This window comes from Protopterus annectens, chromosome 6.part0, assembly GCF_019279795.1.
Source record: "Protopterus annectens isolate FY-2018-M chromosome 6.part0, PAN1.0, whole genome shotgun sequence".
In the NCBI taxonomy this organism is placed as follows: Eukaryota; Metazoa; Chordata; order Ceratodontiformes; family Protopteridae; genus Protopterus; species Protopterus annectens.
The window spans coordinates 426421782-426437790 of record NC_056737.1 but is presented as its reverse complement, the minus strand read 5'-3'; the positions used below and the strand labels follow the sequence as shown (position 1 = coordinate 426437790).

Genomic DNA, 16009 nt, shown 5'->3' with positions numbered 1-16009 from the left:
TGATCAGCAACTTAGTGAACAGTGTTACTTGCTGTTGGGTTATTATTGTTCAATATGTTTTATATGTATCACATATTTTATATTATACAATGACCCCCCGTTTATATTCCAAAACTTGCACGCTGATTGGCCAGCATGCCTATTGTAAATCCCACAAGATACCAACGGTAAAAGGTCCAGTCACCCGGACTTTTTTCCACTGGTATAAAGTATCCAAAACTTTTTTTTTTTTAAATAAATAAAAAAGAAAAAAATGGAGCAACAGAGACTTTCTTTTCCCCATTGCTTCCGTTTCAAAGCATTGATGTACTAGGTGTGCGTAGGAACGCAAGTCCTATACGCATGCTCTGTACATCAACACAAGGAAGCAGTATACCACCACCAATGGAAGAACAGTAATGCACTGTTATACAAAGACATTATTTAAAGAAAAGTAAGTATTTTTTTTCTTAAATAATGTCATTGTGTAATAGCAATAACCGACTCTGTGGTTGTGGTTTATTGAAATTTACCCACAGTTGCCTTTATTTAATCACTCGGGCTTCGCCCTCGTGATTAAACCACACCAACCATGGGTAAATCTTCAATATACCACACCACGTCATCGGTTATTGCTTAATTAATGGAGTGCTTTGAATTAAGTATTTGTGTATGTAACTAATTACATCACCATGCCTCCTATTGGTGGGTTGTTTGTATTTAGTGTATAAATTGTACTTGGTTTCACCAGATCATTACTCTAATGAAGTTTTTTTAAATTATAAGATGAAAGCACTGTTTTTATTTATTAAACCTTGCACAGTTTCGATGGTGGTGTCCTTGTTGATTTAATTCCCAAAAAGGGTTTTAGCAGTGAATACCAATTCCAAGTCATTTTTCCTTACTCTGATTGCAACCATTTCATGGAAACATCCTATTATGTATTGCCCAGCCTTGAAAAAGCCATATCAGATTTACCCTACCCCACAACAATGTCCTTAATCTAAGTACATCTGGCAAAATATTTATTCTCATCAATAGTTCAGTTTTAGTAAACTTTGACACATTTCCTTTGCTCTCAGCTACTAAACAGAGGATCTTGGGCACTAGACAGGTAGTGCAAGAGTCTGCAATTCAGTGGCCTGTGTTTCAGAACCCTTAACAAGACTGGTCATGTGATGTGCTATCAGAGGAGTCTCTTTAAGTAAACTCAAGACTAGACTGAAGGTCTGACCAGAGCAAATGTCTGTTGACCATGGTGGCAATGATTTTCTCCTATAGCTTGTGATCTTCACACTGCACTAAAGACATATACTAGCTGTCAACACTGCCATGTGGATCCATCACTGTGCCCTGCTGTGCTTAACTAATTGTGCATAGCATCTAAAGGCAAACACAATAAATGCGTCTGTCCTTCTTGGAAAGGACATGAAAATCCTGATTAGTCTGCAGAAACAGAAGCTAAACCTTTTTGCCAAGTTTAACCTACCTATCATCCTGCAGGAGTTATATCTGTAATACTTGGAGACAGCACTAATACTCTTTAGGCACCCAGAGCTACACCTTTACTGCAGCAGAAAGACAATAATGGCAACAACTCTAAGAACTGAATCGGTTTATTTGACAACTGGAGTCTTTCTTATGAAACATCTGGGAGAGGGATTTAAGGACTGAGATTTCCAGCTGCTTTTTTCGTGTACTTCTGATTCTCTTTCACCAACTCAATCAGTTCCCAGGTGGCAGGTGGGCAAGAGTCTCTCACTTCACACACATAATACAGAGACCACCTTCTAAAATGGACTGATGGAGTTCATTCAGAAAAGGTATTCTCTGGAGTAGTTAGATACATGCCTCCATCTACCCACTCACCCTCATGGTACAGAGGGCTGAAGGTCTCCTAAAACTTAAGGACACATTACAAAAAAGGTCATATATCCAGTCTTCTTATACTTCTCTGATGGAGGATCATCTGTATCTTCCAGGGTCCCAAGAAGCAAGCCTCTCAAATTGAAGACATGAAAATAGAAACAAATTCCCTTGAAAGGCATGGATATCAAGACAAAAAAAAAATCTGAGCATCTAATTAGCATAAAAATTGAATATCAAATAGTAGATAACTATTCCCACTATCAGTAGGATTGTGGGATACTACTCAGAAACACACATTTAAAAAACAGAGTTATAAACAATTTATGGAAAAATATAAGCACATTATCAAAGAAACAATGTCAAGTCTGTAGATTTTAATGAACCATACTGCAAAATTCTACCTCACAATGTCATTTAATTTTGCTTCTGAAAAATGGAGATTTTTGATGTGTGTCTTCTTTCTTTAAATAATTGGTTGGTCATGTAGTGTAGTTTTCTGTATACTAGACAGCTTCAAAAATCTCCCATGATGAGTCGGGGATTCAGAAAATTCTGTGAAAGGGTATACACACACGCACAGACACACACACACACACTGCTCTGCTTTGAAGGGTCCTTCTGAAAGTTCAGGTAGAGCTACATTTTAGGGGACATTATTCATAGATTATCTTACTGTTCTATAGGCATCCCTCCTATCAGTCTGTAAAGACTGGGAATACCTTGCCAACCAAAGGTCTCTCAACCTATGTATGTGACTGACTTGTCAATCTGCATTTTTACAAATAGCTTTGAATTGTTTACAGGCATAGCTGATGTCCTGAAGGCAGTGAAGAAACTCTCCACCAAAAGCCCATACCAAGCAAAATTGTCCAGTTTGTCAGTATTGGAGAACTCACAAGGATATCACCTATATATAAGCCCAATGGTATATTAAGATACGTCTTTATAGGTTTTCTTCAGATAATTCAACACACAGAAGGTAAATATGTAAACCATTGTCAAAAAGACACACGCACATACACACACACACATATATATATATATATATATATATATATATATATATACATATATATATATATATATATATATATATATATATATATTTATAGACACATATACGCAGTTCCCCTTCATAATATCGAATTACTGAATGCTCGAAATTCAGTAACTCGAAATTATAAAGTCGAACCAACAAAAATCCCAAAACCCACAAGCACGAAAACAAAAATACCCCAAACATACCGAACACATACACCACACAACACGCACACCATACAACCCACATAACATAAACTAAAACAAAAACAACTGACAACTTCACTGAAGACTGAATCCACAAAGTTTAATGAAGCGCTTTTCGTCCAAATACTTCTTTGAACTTCATCAGATACTAACATTTACAAAAATTAAGTTTAAATAGTCATGTTTAACCATGATGAAAATCAGCTGGTCTCTCCATCTTAAAATTTAAAGGAACAGTAGTTAAAATAGCATTGTGAACATAATATCCATTTTCCTGTTCTTTAAAACTGCCTTATTTAAAAAGCAAACGAATACATTTATTGCAGCAGCAATATGATGAAAATGATATATGAAAATTGTGTAAAAATATAAGGAGTCTCCTCATTTATCTAACCTTACATTATAAATATTTTCAAGTAAAAAATTAATAAGTAAAACATAATTTCTATAATGTTGTTAGTACAGTATTTCATCTCATTAAGCTTTTCAATTTTAAACAGCATGTGATAGAACACATGTCATTCAATCCTGGAAAGTTATAAGCATTGAGACGAATTTGCCAGAGCAATTCCAACTTTTCTAATAATAAGGTAAATGGACCCCCTCTTGGATTACTGTCCACTTGATCAAGTATCCAGAATTTAAATGCATGTTCTGGATATTGTTCTATATGCTTTGCTAAAGCATTGTCCAGTTTGTGTTTATTAATACAGTATATATGTTTGTATATGCGGTCTCTCATTCTACGCTCGGTTTGACCGACGTAGAATGAATCACAATTTTGACATTTAGCCACATATACGTTCATTTTGGAGTTGCAATTAACTTTTCTTCTGTTACTCAAATGTGCGTTGTTTATGTGCAGTGATGCACCCACATGAATGTTTTTGCAATAGGGGCAACTACCACATTGTTTCATCTCTATTGCATATGATTGAATGCTGCACTCACTTTCAAATATATTCTTGAGTGTTCTACCCTTCCTAGTAATGAATCTTGGTTCTGTACCCAATTTATCCACTATTAGTTTGTCCTCTAACTGAGTATTCAAATTTTTGTCAGTATGTTTTTTATGTGATGATAATCAAGGTTAAAAGTTGTAATATAGCTCATTGTGAAATCAGTTTGGTTCGTACCTGTCCCAATGATTGTGTTCTGGACCTGATTTTCCATATCAACCTGACTATCATTCATAGAGTAGTCATTCAACCCAGTAGGGAGTTGTATACTCAGAATGGGAATGTACACACCATTATTTTTTTTCTCCACAACTTCTTGTATTAGTTTGTCAATCAAGGTACTCAGGTATGCTCTTTTTGTGAATAATTTCTTCAAGAACTGGCACTCACTATGGAAGTCCTCATCTGTAGACACAATTCTGGCCGCCCTTACTAACTGGCCCTTTACCACCGATCTTTTTTGGTGGTAAGGGTGTGCACTTGTATAGTGCAAGAATGTGTTTGAATATAATGATTTCCTATAAATTTTTGCTTGGTATCTCTTTTCAACATAATTTTTGGTAAGTTGGACATCTAAGAATGCTATTTCATTTTGGTCAAAATTTTATGTAAACACTAAGAAGTCTGTAATCTCATTAAAATAATCAATGAGATTTTTTGCCTCTTCATGTTTCCCCTTTTATTAGTAAAAAGATGTCATCCAAATAACATGTAAAATAAATTATTTATGAGGCTATTCCTTCCTTATTGAGTAGAAATTGATGTTCCCAGTAACTCATAACCAAATTCACAAAGCTAGAGCCACAGGGAGAACCCATGGCTACTCTGCTTTTTTGCAGGTAATAGTTTCCTTTAAAATAAATGTAATTGTGGGATAGAACTATGTCTAGAAGTTCTTCCACTAGACTTATGTAATTCTGGGGAGCCCCTTACTTCCTTGATTGACTAACCCACTCTATGTCCAGTGCTTGTGGTATTGACGTATATAAGTCCTTTACGTTTACTGTAAGGAAGTTGTACTGTTCATCATACTTGAATTCATTACTTTTTGCAGGAATGACCATGAATCTTTACATATTACTTCTGTTGTTACATATTTTTTAAGTATATTGTCTATCACTTTAGCACATGCATATGTGGCAGAATTCCTGCCATCAACTATAGGTCTAAGTAGAGGATCAAATAAACATTTATGGATTTTGCTGACTGTCAGAAAAATATGTATTAGTATATGTATTAGTAATATGCTTAGTGCATTTAGAGCTTGAAAAGGGTTAACACATTTATTCTATTTTACACTGCATAAATCTGTACAAATTGCAGAAGCTTACTGACCTTGTATTGTCATGAAATATGCGCAGCTAAAATCTTTGCTTATGCCTTGGAAATTTACTGAGAAGCAGATGATTTCTGCTTGTGTCAGGAAAATAATGAATAGAACAATACCACTTGTATAAATGTTATGAAACTTAGACAAGGAGTTCCGCTTGTGCTGTGAGAAAATACACAGCTGCAGAAGCTATAGATAATTAGAACAAAGACTGCTTGAAAATATGAACTGCAATCAGCATTTGCTTGTGTCTGAGCTAGAAAAGTATCTTGAAATGTAACACATGCATTAGAACTATACAATAGAAGCTTGTAACGGGCTAGTCCCCACCAAGGCCAGGTTGTTTTTCTCAAAAAGTTTCTCACAAATCTAGTCATATCAGCAGAAAATCTGAGTAACATCTGCTGTAGAACAATACTGAAAGTTGTGTTTGATTACGTCAGCTATAGAAGGCCATGTCTTGTAAAACAGTATAAGAATAGCATACTTCCTGTTAGTAGTTAGGCAAAATCCTGTATTTGCATGTTTTTTGTCTCCTTGCTGCAAGTTATTAAAAGTACCTTAACTAAACCTTACGTGTATTGGTCTTTGAAGTTTTTTCCTTTGACAGATTGGTCTTTCGGACCAGAAACCCTCACTTCGCCTCGGATCAGACAGGCCAGGTGGCTTGAAACCGTACGGGGAAGAAACCACATCGGTTCTTCTTATTTGAAAAGCCCTCCAACTGAATTGTTGTACAAAAGAGGCCAGCCACTTTCTGATCTGTGACTGAAGGACGGGTTTACACGAACTAGGTGATCAATCACGAAGGCTCAGGTAAGGAGAATCTACCTTTTTTTTCTGTTTTAGATCAGGGACCAGATTTGCATTGTTTTTGTCAGGACTATATTTTTATAAGTCAGGGACAAAAAAGATTGCTGTCTTGTCATAGATCAGGGAAACAGAGCAGGTAAGCAGTCATTCTGAAGAGACTATAACAAAATCCGTGGTACCACGTTAAAAATAAGGAGTTATGTAGCGATTAAAAGGGTAGAACAAAATGGGTAATAATTGCATAAAAAGATCCCAAAATCCACCGTTAACCGAAGACGTGAAATACATGCAGTCACAGCGTGCTGATAATATTAAATACTATTCAAAATGGGTTAATAAGTATGAATTTGACGGTAACTTAGAAAAATCCTCGTTTATCAAACTTGTCAAACAGCTTAAAACCAATTCTAAAGGTCGGGTAAAAAAAGCAACGTCAATTAGGAATTCCTCAGGCACACAGGTGGATTGAGGAAGTAAACCGTAGGGAACAAAAGAATAATAATTCAAAAGCAATGTTTTTAGATAAGGAGGACAATAACTTAGTAATAGCATCAGTCCCTCCGCCTCCCTTACCAGAATATGAAGCAAGTGAACAAGTTTGTCCACCCCCGCGATATCCTGCTGTCACTGTAAATAGAGATACTAAAAAAGTGAAACCGTTTATTAGAGATCCCGTCGAGACCAGGTCTCTAACACGGGCAGGTAATTCAAAAGGGGACATTGAGCTATATCAAATGGGTAGGAATTCACGATCTATGAGTGAAGAAGAAATATGCCCACTTATAGAAGTGCCTATTCCTCAGGCAGGGCAAGAAGGTCAGGACCCAACTATTCTAGTGTATAGACCTTGGACTCCGGAAGACATCCAGAAAGCCACTGAGGGAATTCCCCATCCAAAAGTTAATTTTAGAAAGTTCTTAGAAGATTTGCAAGAAATGAGGCTAAGTTATAATTTAAACAGAGAAGAGGTAGAAAAAGTAGTCAGACAAATTGTGGGACCAGATTGGCACATGATTAGTGGCGACTGGAATCCCCATGACGCTGCACACAGGCCCCTCCCACATAGCAGCGCAGAGCTAGACAACAGAGTGAAAGGTCTTACAGACCGTATCTCTGAGAAATGGAAGACTAGGGCAGACTGGACTTGCATTAATCAATGCATCTAACAAGAAGGCGAAACTGTTGACAGATATTATGCCAGACTGTTAGAATGTTTTAATAACCATTGTGGAATGCAGGTTCCTGAAGATCATGATTCCCCATATGAGCAGCAGCTAAAGAATGCATTTTTGAAAGGCAGTATTGCACCCATAAGCAGTTTTATTACAAAGCACATGGTAGATCATCGTACAAGCAGATTACAGTCATTACTTGAATATGCTAGGCATGCTGAAAGGCATTTTAATAGCAAAAAAAAAAAAAAAGAAAGCCCAAGTATTTTCTGTAGAAGATGGAGCAGAAGTTTATGTAGTACAGTCCGGGGAAAAAGGGCAAGAGAAATGCCCAAGGAAACAAACAATCTGATCAGCGATCAGAGGACTTTGAAGGGTGAAAGAAAAGGGGTGAATGTTTTAAATGTGGTAAAAAGGGACACTTGGCAAGGGATTGCAAGAAAAACAAGAAGGCAACCACGGAAGACAAGAAGGGTGAGGACTGACTATATAATAGTCAGGAATCACTAGAGGGGGATAGCAGAGATATGACAAATGAAAATGTGATAGAGGGAGTAGAGAATGTGACAGAAGGAATGGAGGAAGTGCAGGAAGTTATGGATAGTGAAGAAAATGAAATATTGGATTTAGCTTTATTGAGCTTAGAGCTCTATTTAGCAGACATGAAACCAGAAGTTACACTCCTGGTAGAAGGGAGGGAAGTCAGATTCTTGTGTGACTCAGGGGCATCACGGACCCTGATACATCCCTCCAAACTGCCAGAGAATTCAGAGTCATCTGATTACATACTACTGAAAGCAGCTAATGGACAGCTGTATTGGGAGCCCCTCTCCCATAATATTGCAATATCTGATCCTGTTTCAGGATTGACCCAGAAAAGTAAAATTGTTGTTTCTGCAAAATGCCCAGTAACTCTCTTGGGCAGAGACCTTATGCAGCTATTTAGCATAGCAGTAGTTCTGACTATGCAGGGTATGGAAGCACAGCGACAAATTGATACCTTTGCAGTGCAATCGCAGGGTGAAATGTTTTATTGGTACAGCCAGGACTTGGTTACGACTGGTCCAGGGGCAGTAACTGAAGAGTTAATGAACGTAGCCATCAGCAAGTTCCCCTCCCTTGACATTGATAAACAACATTTGTTGCACTGTACTCTGTATTATTGTAACACACCAGGACCTGATAAGGAATATGAGCAAGAATTGCTTAGAAATCGTGCAAACAGATTGATATTACGTAATCTGTACTGGGACATGGAAGGGACAGTGTAGCCAACTGTTCATTGCCCCAGGAGTTCTTTGCACTCTATAAATCTAATCTATTACCACATGTTAGCTTAACTAAGGACAAGAATGTGAAATGGGTAGACTTAGGAGAAAAGGTCACGAGATGGGAAAAACAGACAAGAGTTAGAACTGTCAGAACAAGGAATACAAAGGCAGAAGTTGAATTGGATAACTCAGACCCACCCAGCTGTACACTTGCAGTCTAGCAAGGACAGCTGATTAGCACTCTATTGAAGGAGGAAGAGAATGCCTTACAGAATATACCAGAAACCCTTCGGACAACAGGAAAGTCAGATTTAGGACTTATTCGTACAGCAGGTTCAGTTACTATTATGCCAAAGTCAGCATTTAGACCACAGAAAAGACAGTATCCCTTAAGAAAAGATGCAGAGGTAGGAATCAAACCTATTATACCAGCTTTACTTAAGGAAGGGGTGCTGGTGGAATCTCCTGATTCACCATGTAACACGCCTTATTTCCTGTTAAGAAAGCAAATGGAGAATGGCGTATGGTCCAAGATTTACAAGCCGTAAATGATGCAGTAATACCAAGGGCATCTACGGTGCCAGACCCACACACCCTGTTGAATGATTTAAAACCTCAACAGAAATATTTTTCTGTGGTAGATATCAGCAATGCATTCTTCTCGATACCGATACACCCTGACAGCCAGTATTGGTTTGCATTCACATTTCAGGGGAAAAGGTATACATATACACGACTACCACAGGGATATTGTGAAAGTCCGACAATATTCTCACAAGAAATGGCAAGCAACTTGGTGGGATTTACCCCACCGAGAGGTAGTCAGATTTTACTTTATGTTGATGATATCCTGCTGGCGGCCCCCACCCAGCAAGATTGTAAAGAAGATACTATAGCGCTGTTACAATTTTTAGCCACTGAAGGACATAAAGTAAACAAAAATAAACTGCAGCTTTGGAAAAAAAAAGTTAAATACCTAGGATATGTAATATCCAAGGAGGGTAGGACATCAGATGAGGACAGAAAAATAGCGATTTTACAAGCACCAAAACCCACTACCAAGAAGGAAATGATGTCCTTCCTGGGTACGACTAATTTTTGTCGGAGCTGGATTCCAAACTATGCCTTGGAATCTGCACCACTGACTAACCTGATTTATGAAAAGCCTATGGCAGCACAGGATTTGTTACAATGGACACCAGAAGCAGAATCTGCTTTCTGCAAACTGAAACAGTTAATAGCGTCCTCATTAGTTTTGGGATTACCAAACTATCATAAACGTTTTTTCCAAACTGTAGATTGTAAGCAAGGTTATATGACATCAGTGTTAACACAACAGCATTGGGACAAGCAATGCCCTATTGCTTATTATTCATCACAACTGGACCCAGTGGCATGGTCTTTACCTCACTGTGTACAAGCAGTAGTTGCAGCTGCAATGGCAGTACAGACTTCGGCCTCAGTAGTTTTGTTCCACCCTCTCACACTGAGAGTGCCTCATGCAGTCGCGATTATTTTACTGCAAGAGAAGGTAGCATATCTTTCCCCTGCTAGGCATCTTTCCTGTATGACTATATTGTTGAGCCAACCTCATATGACAATTGAAATATGTACGACTTTGAACCCTTCTACCTTGCTCCCAACCCCTGCAGATGACACACCACACAGCTGCCTGCAGGTGATGGAGCAAAAGACACTGCCTAGAAAAGATCTCACGGATGTCCCCTTGGATGATGCTGAGGTGACATACTACGTGGATGGCTTGTGCAAAAGGGGTCCTGCAGGACAGAACCTAGTAGGATATGCAGTAGTTTCTGATACTGACATTATAGAAGTGAAATCTTTACCACAAAATTTATCTGCACAGGCAGCAGAATTGATTGCCTTAACATGGGCATGTACCTTAGCAAAGGGTAAATATGTAAACATTTTTACTGACAGCCAGTACGCTTTATTTACTGTACATGTCTTTGCACAACAGTGGAAAAATCAAGGAATGATAACATCTACTGGCAAAACAATCAATCATGCACAGTTTATTTTAGATCTTTTAGAATCTATTCAGTTACCTCAGAAAGTAGCTATTTGTAAATGCACAGCTCATACCAAGCAACAGGATAGGATTTCAAAAGGTAATGCGAGAGCTGATACAGCTGCAAAGCAGGCAGCTTCAGAAGTAATTCTTTTGAATGAGAAATTACAACCCTCTGAGATTTTAGATGTAGAAATGTTAAAGACAATGCAGACACTTACTACGCAAGCTGAAAAACAAAGATGGGTAAAATGAGGAGCAATTCTCGAAAGGGGGCTGTACATCTCTAAAGAAGGGAAACCGATATTGCCATCTAATTTGTTTAAATATACAGCTTTGTTGAGCCATGGGCAGTGCCATGTCTCAACAGGGGGGATGGTACAGCTGGTGAACCAAGTGTTCATGACATACGGATTCTTAAACTACTCTAAAAAATTTGGTTCGATGTGCCATGTTTGTAATAAACATCATGCACAGGGGGCGTTAAAGCCCAAGCAAGGGAGTTTCCCTACACCACCGTATCTGTTTCATACTATCTGTATGGATTTTATAGAATTGAACAAATGTGAAAATAAGAAGTATTGTCTTGTCATTGTAGATATGTTTTCCAGATGGGTGGAAGCCTTTCCGACTAAAAATCCAGATGCGGCAACCGTGGCGAAAATTCTCATTAAAGAAATCATTCCTAGATTCGGCATTCCAGAAAGGATCTACAGTGACAACGGCACACACTTCGTAAACCAGACCATACAACAGTTAAGTAGACATTTTGGTATTTCTTTAAAAAATCATTGTGCATACCACCCACAATCTGCAGGGCTAGTAGAGAGGCATAATGGGATTTTAAAGAGTAAGCTAAGGAAGTTAATAGTAGAAATGTAGAGGAATTGGGTGTACTGTCCGCCCCTGGCACTGTTGAGCATGAGAACTGTTCCAAATGCAAAAGGATTGATTCCTTTTGAAAAACTATTTGGGAGGGCTTATTATATACCTCAGTGGAAACCTCTCATGCCCGCAGACCAGGAAGCCGACTGTACACTCGCAGAGTACATGAGAAATCTGTTAAATTCTAAACATCTGTTGCAGTCAAATTTTGTTTCAGATAAAGAACAAACCAGACCATCAGAAGTGGCAGTGGTCCCAGGTACCTGGATCTGGGTGAAGACAATAAAGAAAAAGAATTGGGCGTCACAAAAGTGGGAAGGTCCATATCAAGTGCTTCTGTCAACACCCACTGCAGACAAGATAGCAGAGTGCGCCTCCTGGATCCACCTGACGCACTGCAAACTAGTTAAGAACTTTGAACTGGACAAAAATCTTGTCACATGCCAAGAGTAAAAATGATAGAGTCCAGAAGAAACAGGAATGCAGAACAACCCTTTCCTCAGAAGTATTGCATAATCATCCTGTTAACTGTACTAGTGACAATAATCTTTTTGCTGTGGCCTTTTCTTTTCCCAGCCACACAAACTGAACTGAATAAACGTGAAGCGTTACTCATAGACTGGCATCCAAACTTTAACACTTACCAGGCAATTAAATATGTGGATGCTGAGACTTTCAATGTTTCAAATTGCTGGATTTGCACAGCTTTGCCGACAGCATACGGGGGGTTATTAATGACTACGGTCCCCCTAGGGGTCAATGAGACCTGGGAAAATTTGATTTATGATACCTCAACCATTACATCACAAGACAAAATAGCATTGCACTTGTCTGTTCCACAAAAGGGAACTGTGTGTTTTTATAAAAATGATACTGTTCAGGTGGGTTGGAGCAATTGCAATGTGGCTGTTCCTTATAAATGTTACACTAAAGGTAACAATGCAGATTTTTATTGTAATACAAACTATGATTCATTTCTTGGATTGATGCACAAAACACTTGATGAAGTAAAACATAATTCTGTTCTTTATAAGCAACTGCCTATAATTGATAGAAAAATGTTTCATGCAGGGCGAGTGTATATTCACAGTAAGGTTACTACTAAAGTAGAGGACTGTTATTTTGTGTGTGGCAGAAAGGTATACAAATGGTTACCTGAGAATTGGTCCGGCAGTTGTTTTTTGGGTTACCTGGTTCCGGCCATACGACATCGAGGAAAAATTCGAAATGTCCGAGAGGTCATCAAGAAACCTGTAAATCCAGTGGGACAAATTGATGCATGTTGGAAAAACCATCATTCTATAGGCAATGGACTGACACATATGGACTTGAGTGATAGTGTTGTATCGTGGGCAGGCATATTACCAGCATACGGAGCAGTGAAATCAGTCTGGGAGCTGAGAAAACTGTCTAAACTTTTCGAAGTATTGAGCAACCCAACTTTTTCCGCTCTCGAACTGGTGACTGATGAACTGAATGCCATGAGAACTGTAGTGCTTCAAAACCGCATGGCTCTCGACTTCACCCTAGCGGTGAGAGGTGGTACTTGCGCTTTAATCCAGGAAGAGTGCTGTTCATATATTCCTGACCATAAACACGAGATAGACAATCATCTTGAGGTAATTCAGCAAGTGTCAGCCATGACCAAACCAGGCCCAAACCCACTGATGGACTTTTTCCAGAAATGGTTTGGGGGGTGGGGTACCATCCTAATGAACATCCTGATTGCAATTTGTGTAGGAATGCTCCTACTGGGAGTATGTGTTTGTTGTGGCATCCCCTGCATGAAAAGACTGATTAAAGACTTTATAGACATGTCAGTTTCTGAGACCTTATATCAAAGTGCTGAGTTTGAAGAACTATTGAAAAACTGAAACGCTTTCATAAGTTTAAACTGAATGACTCTCTTAACTGCAAATCCTGAGTAGGAAGAGGTTAGGAGAAGAAAAAACTGTTTATGCTTATTTTGAAAGTAGAATAAAAGTATTAAAAGGGGGGAAATGTCAGAAAAATATGTATTAGTATATGTATTAGTAATATGCTTAGTGCATTTAGAGCTTGAAAAGGGTTAACACATTTATTCTATTTTACAATGCATAAATCTGTACAAATTGCAGAAGCTTTCTGACCTTGTATTTTCATGAAATATGCGCAGCTAAAATCTTTGCTTATGCCTTGGAAATTTACTGAGAAGCAGATTATTTCTGCTTGTGTCAGGAAAATAATGAATAGAACAATACCACTTGTATAAATGCTATGAAACTTAGACAAGGAGTTCCGCTTGTGCTGTGAGAAAATACACAGCTGCAGAAGCTATAGATAATTAGAACAAAGACTGCTTGAAAATATGAACTGAAATCAGCATTTGCTTGTGTCTGAGCTAGAAAAGTACCTTGAAATGTAACACATGCATTAGAACTATACAATAGAAGCTTGTAACGGGCTAGTCCCCACCAAGGCCAGGTTGTTTTTCTCAAAAAGTTTCTCACAAATCTAGTCATGTCAGCAGAAAATCTGAGTAACATCTGCTGTAGGACAATACTGAAAGTTGTGTTTGATTACGTCAGCTATAGAAGGCCATGTCTTGTAAAATAGTATAAGAATAGCATAGTTCCTGTTAGTAGTTAGGCAAAATCCTGTATTTGCATGTTTTTGGTCTCCTTGCTGCAAGTTATTAAATGTGCCTTAACTGAACCTTACGTGTATTGGTCTTTGAAGTTTTTTCCTTTGACACTGACCCCATGCATTGTGGATGCCACTGGTGTTAACACTATCATGTAGTTGTACATGTCTATATCTAACTTTCCCTCTATGAATAAATCATTAATGTAGATTTTGATACATTCATTAGCTGTGTTGTATTCATTAAGGAATGCTTTCTGATATGAACTAGAAGCTAACATTGATTCTATTTTAGTTTCATAGTCATCTAAATCCATAAATACAAGGCCACAACCTTTGTCGGGCTTCATGACGCGTACCTTAGCTGATCTTATCAAGTTGAACCATGCTTGCTCATCTTGAGTTAAATTATACTCATAACCCCTGAATCTATTTTCCTTTTGGTATGTTCTCATGTCCAATTCACATATCTTTTCAAATGTATGTAACAAATTGTGCAAAGGGGGATTGTATGTACTTGATATTCTATATTGTGCTTGTGATTGTACAACTGGGTTACCCAGTAACAATTTTAAATTAATTTTCCTAACATACATTTTCAAATCAAGAATGCTGTTAGATATGTCCATTCTCCTAGTGTAAAAGTCATTCCTTTAGCTAAGGTGTTAGCCATCTCAACAGAAATATCCAATGTAGAGAAGTTATAAACAAAAAAGTCACCTTCCATATTCGAAATTATAGCTGGCATTCCTGTAGTGTTGTTATCCAAATTCTCTGTTACTTCCATTTGTTGTGCTTTTTCCTCTGGTTCCGTCTGTTTTGCTGGCCTCCCCTCGAAAAACCCTGATAATTATTATTCTGTTGATTGTTGGTATGATTCTGTTGACCATACCGGTTTTGTATACGCTCGCTTCTTCTCGGACCCTCATACTGGTTATTGGGAGCATCAAAACTGTCCTGTAGTTCTGTAGCATCCTGCTGAACCAAGTGTTCAGAACTGTTGTTCACCATTGCATTTTGTAAATGCCCACCCCTCTGCATGTACTCCTGACTTCCTGTTACACTATGTGGTTGATTGGCATTTGCACTAGCTCGCCCCTTCCACACTTGTGCAACTGATGGGCATGGGTATGCTGTACTGTTCTGGTACTGCTGGAGATCACGCTCAAGTTTTTTGACCTTAGTGGCTTTGGATTTGTTCAAATGAAAACAAACTGACTGGAAAATGAGAGTACTCATATTTATACCATTCAAAATCAGCATGAGTTTTTATTTGAACATCCAGGACAGATGCTATATTCATTAGTTCGTCAGCCATAATGTTATAATGTTTACACATGAAATCTAGAAGATCTAGTCCTTGTTTATTAAATAATTTTATTAGCTCCTGATGGAATAAAGAATCGGGTACCAGACCAGTAGTGTACTGATACATTCTCAAACCTTTCGGTACAATGTTAGCTCTTATACATTCTTGGAAGTATTGTATATGGCTGAGATGGGCAGACTCTATGTTCCACCCTTCCTTGTTGAGATACAAGACTTCAGTTTCTTAAGATATTACTACAGCTGTTCCACTGTCATTTGTTCATGCCACCCATCCATTTTTTTCCTAACAGTGAAATCTGTCTTCCTGTATTCTCATACCTCTTGTCATTGTAACACTTCCCAGGAATGTCCAGGCAGCAGAAACCCCACAGTAGAATAATCACTGCTGCTCAGAATCTCTTTCACATTCACTACCATTCTCCACCATTTGGCACTTTAACCCATCTTCTTCATACATAGCAACATATTGACATCATATAAAGTGTACATTTATTGTTCCAGTA

At 38.2% G+C, this 16009-nt stretch overlaps 1 protein-coding gene across 1 annotated transcript in view; it reads right to left on the bottom strand.

The window, feature by feature from the left end:
• Positions 1 to 14527, bottom strand: part of LOC122803852 (cysteine-rich protein 2-like) — a 415299-nt gene extending 400772 nt beyond the window's left edge. Inside the window, exon 1 of the mRNA XM_044073534.1 lies at positions 14398 to 14527. Within this exon, the coding sequence (XP_043929469.1) occupies positions 14398 to 14527 (130 nt within the window). The remainder of the gene's footprint in view (positions 1 to 14397) is intronic.
• Positions 14528 to 16009: the final 1482 nt, after the last annotated feature.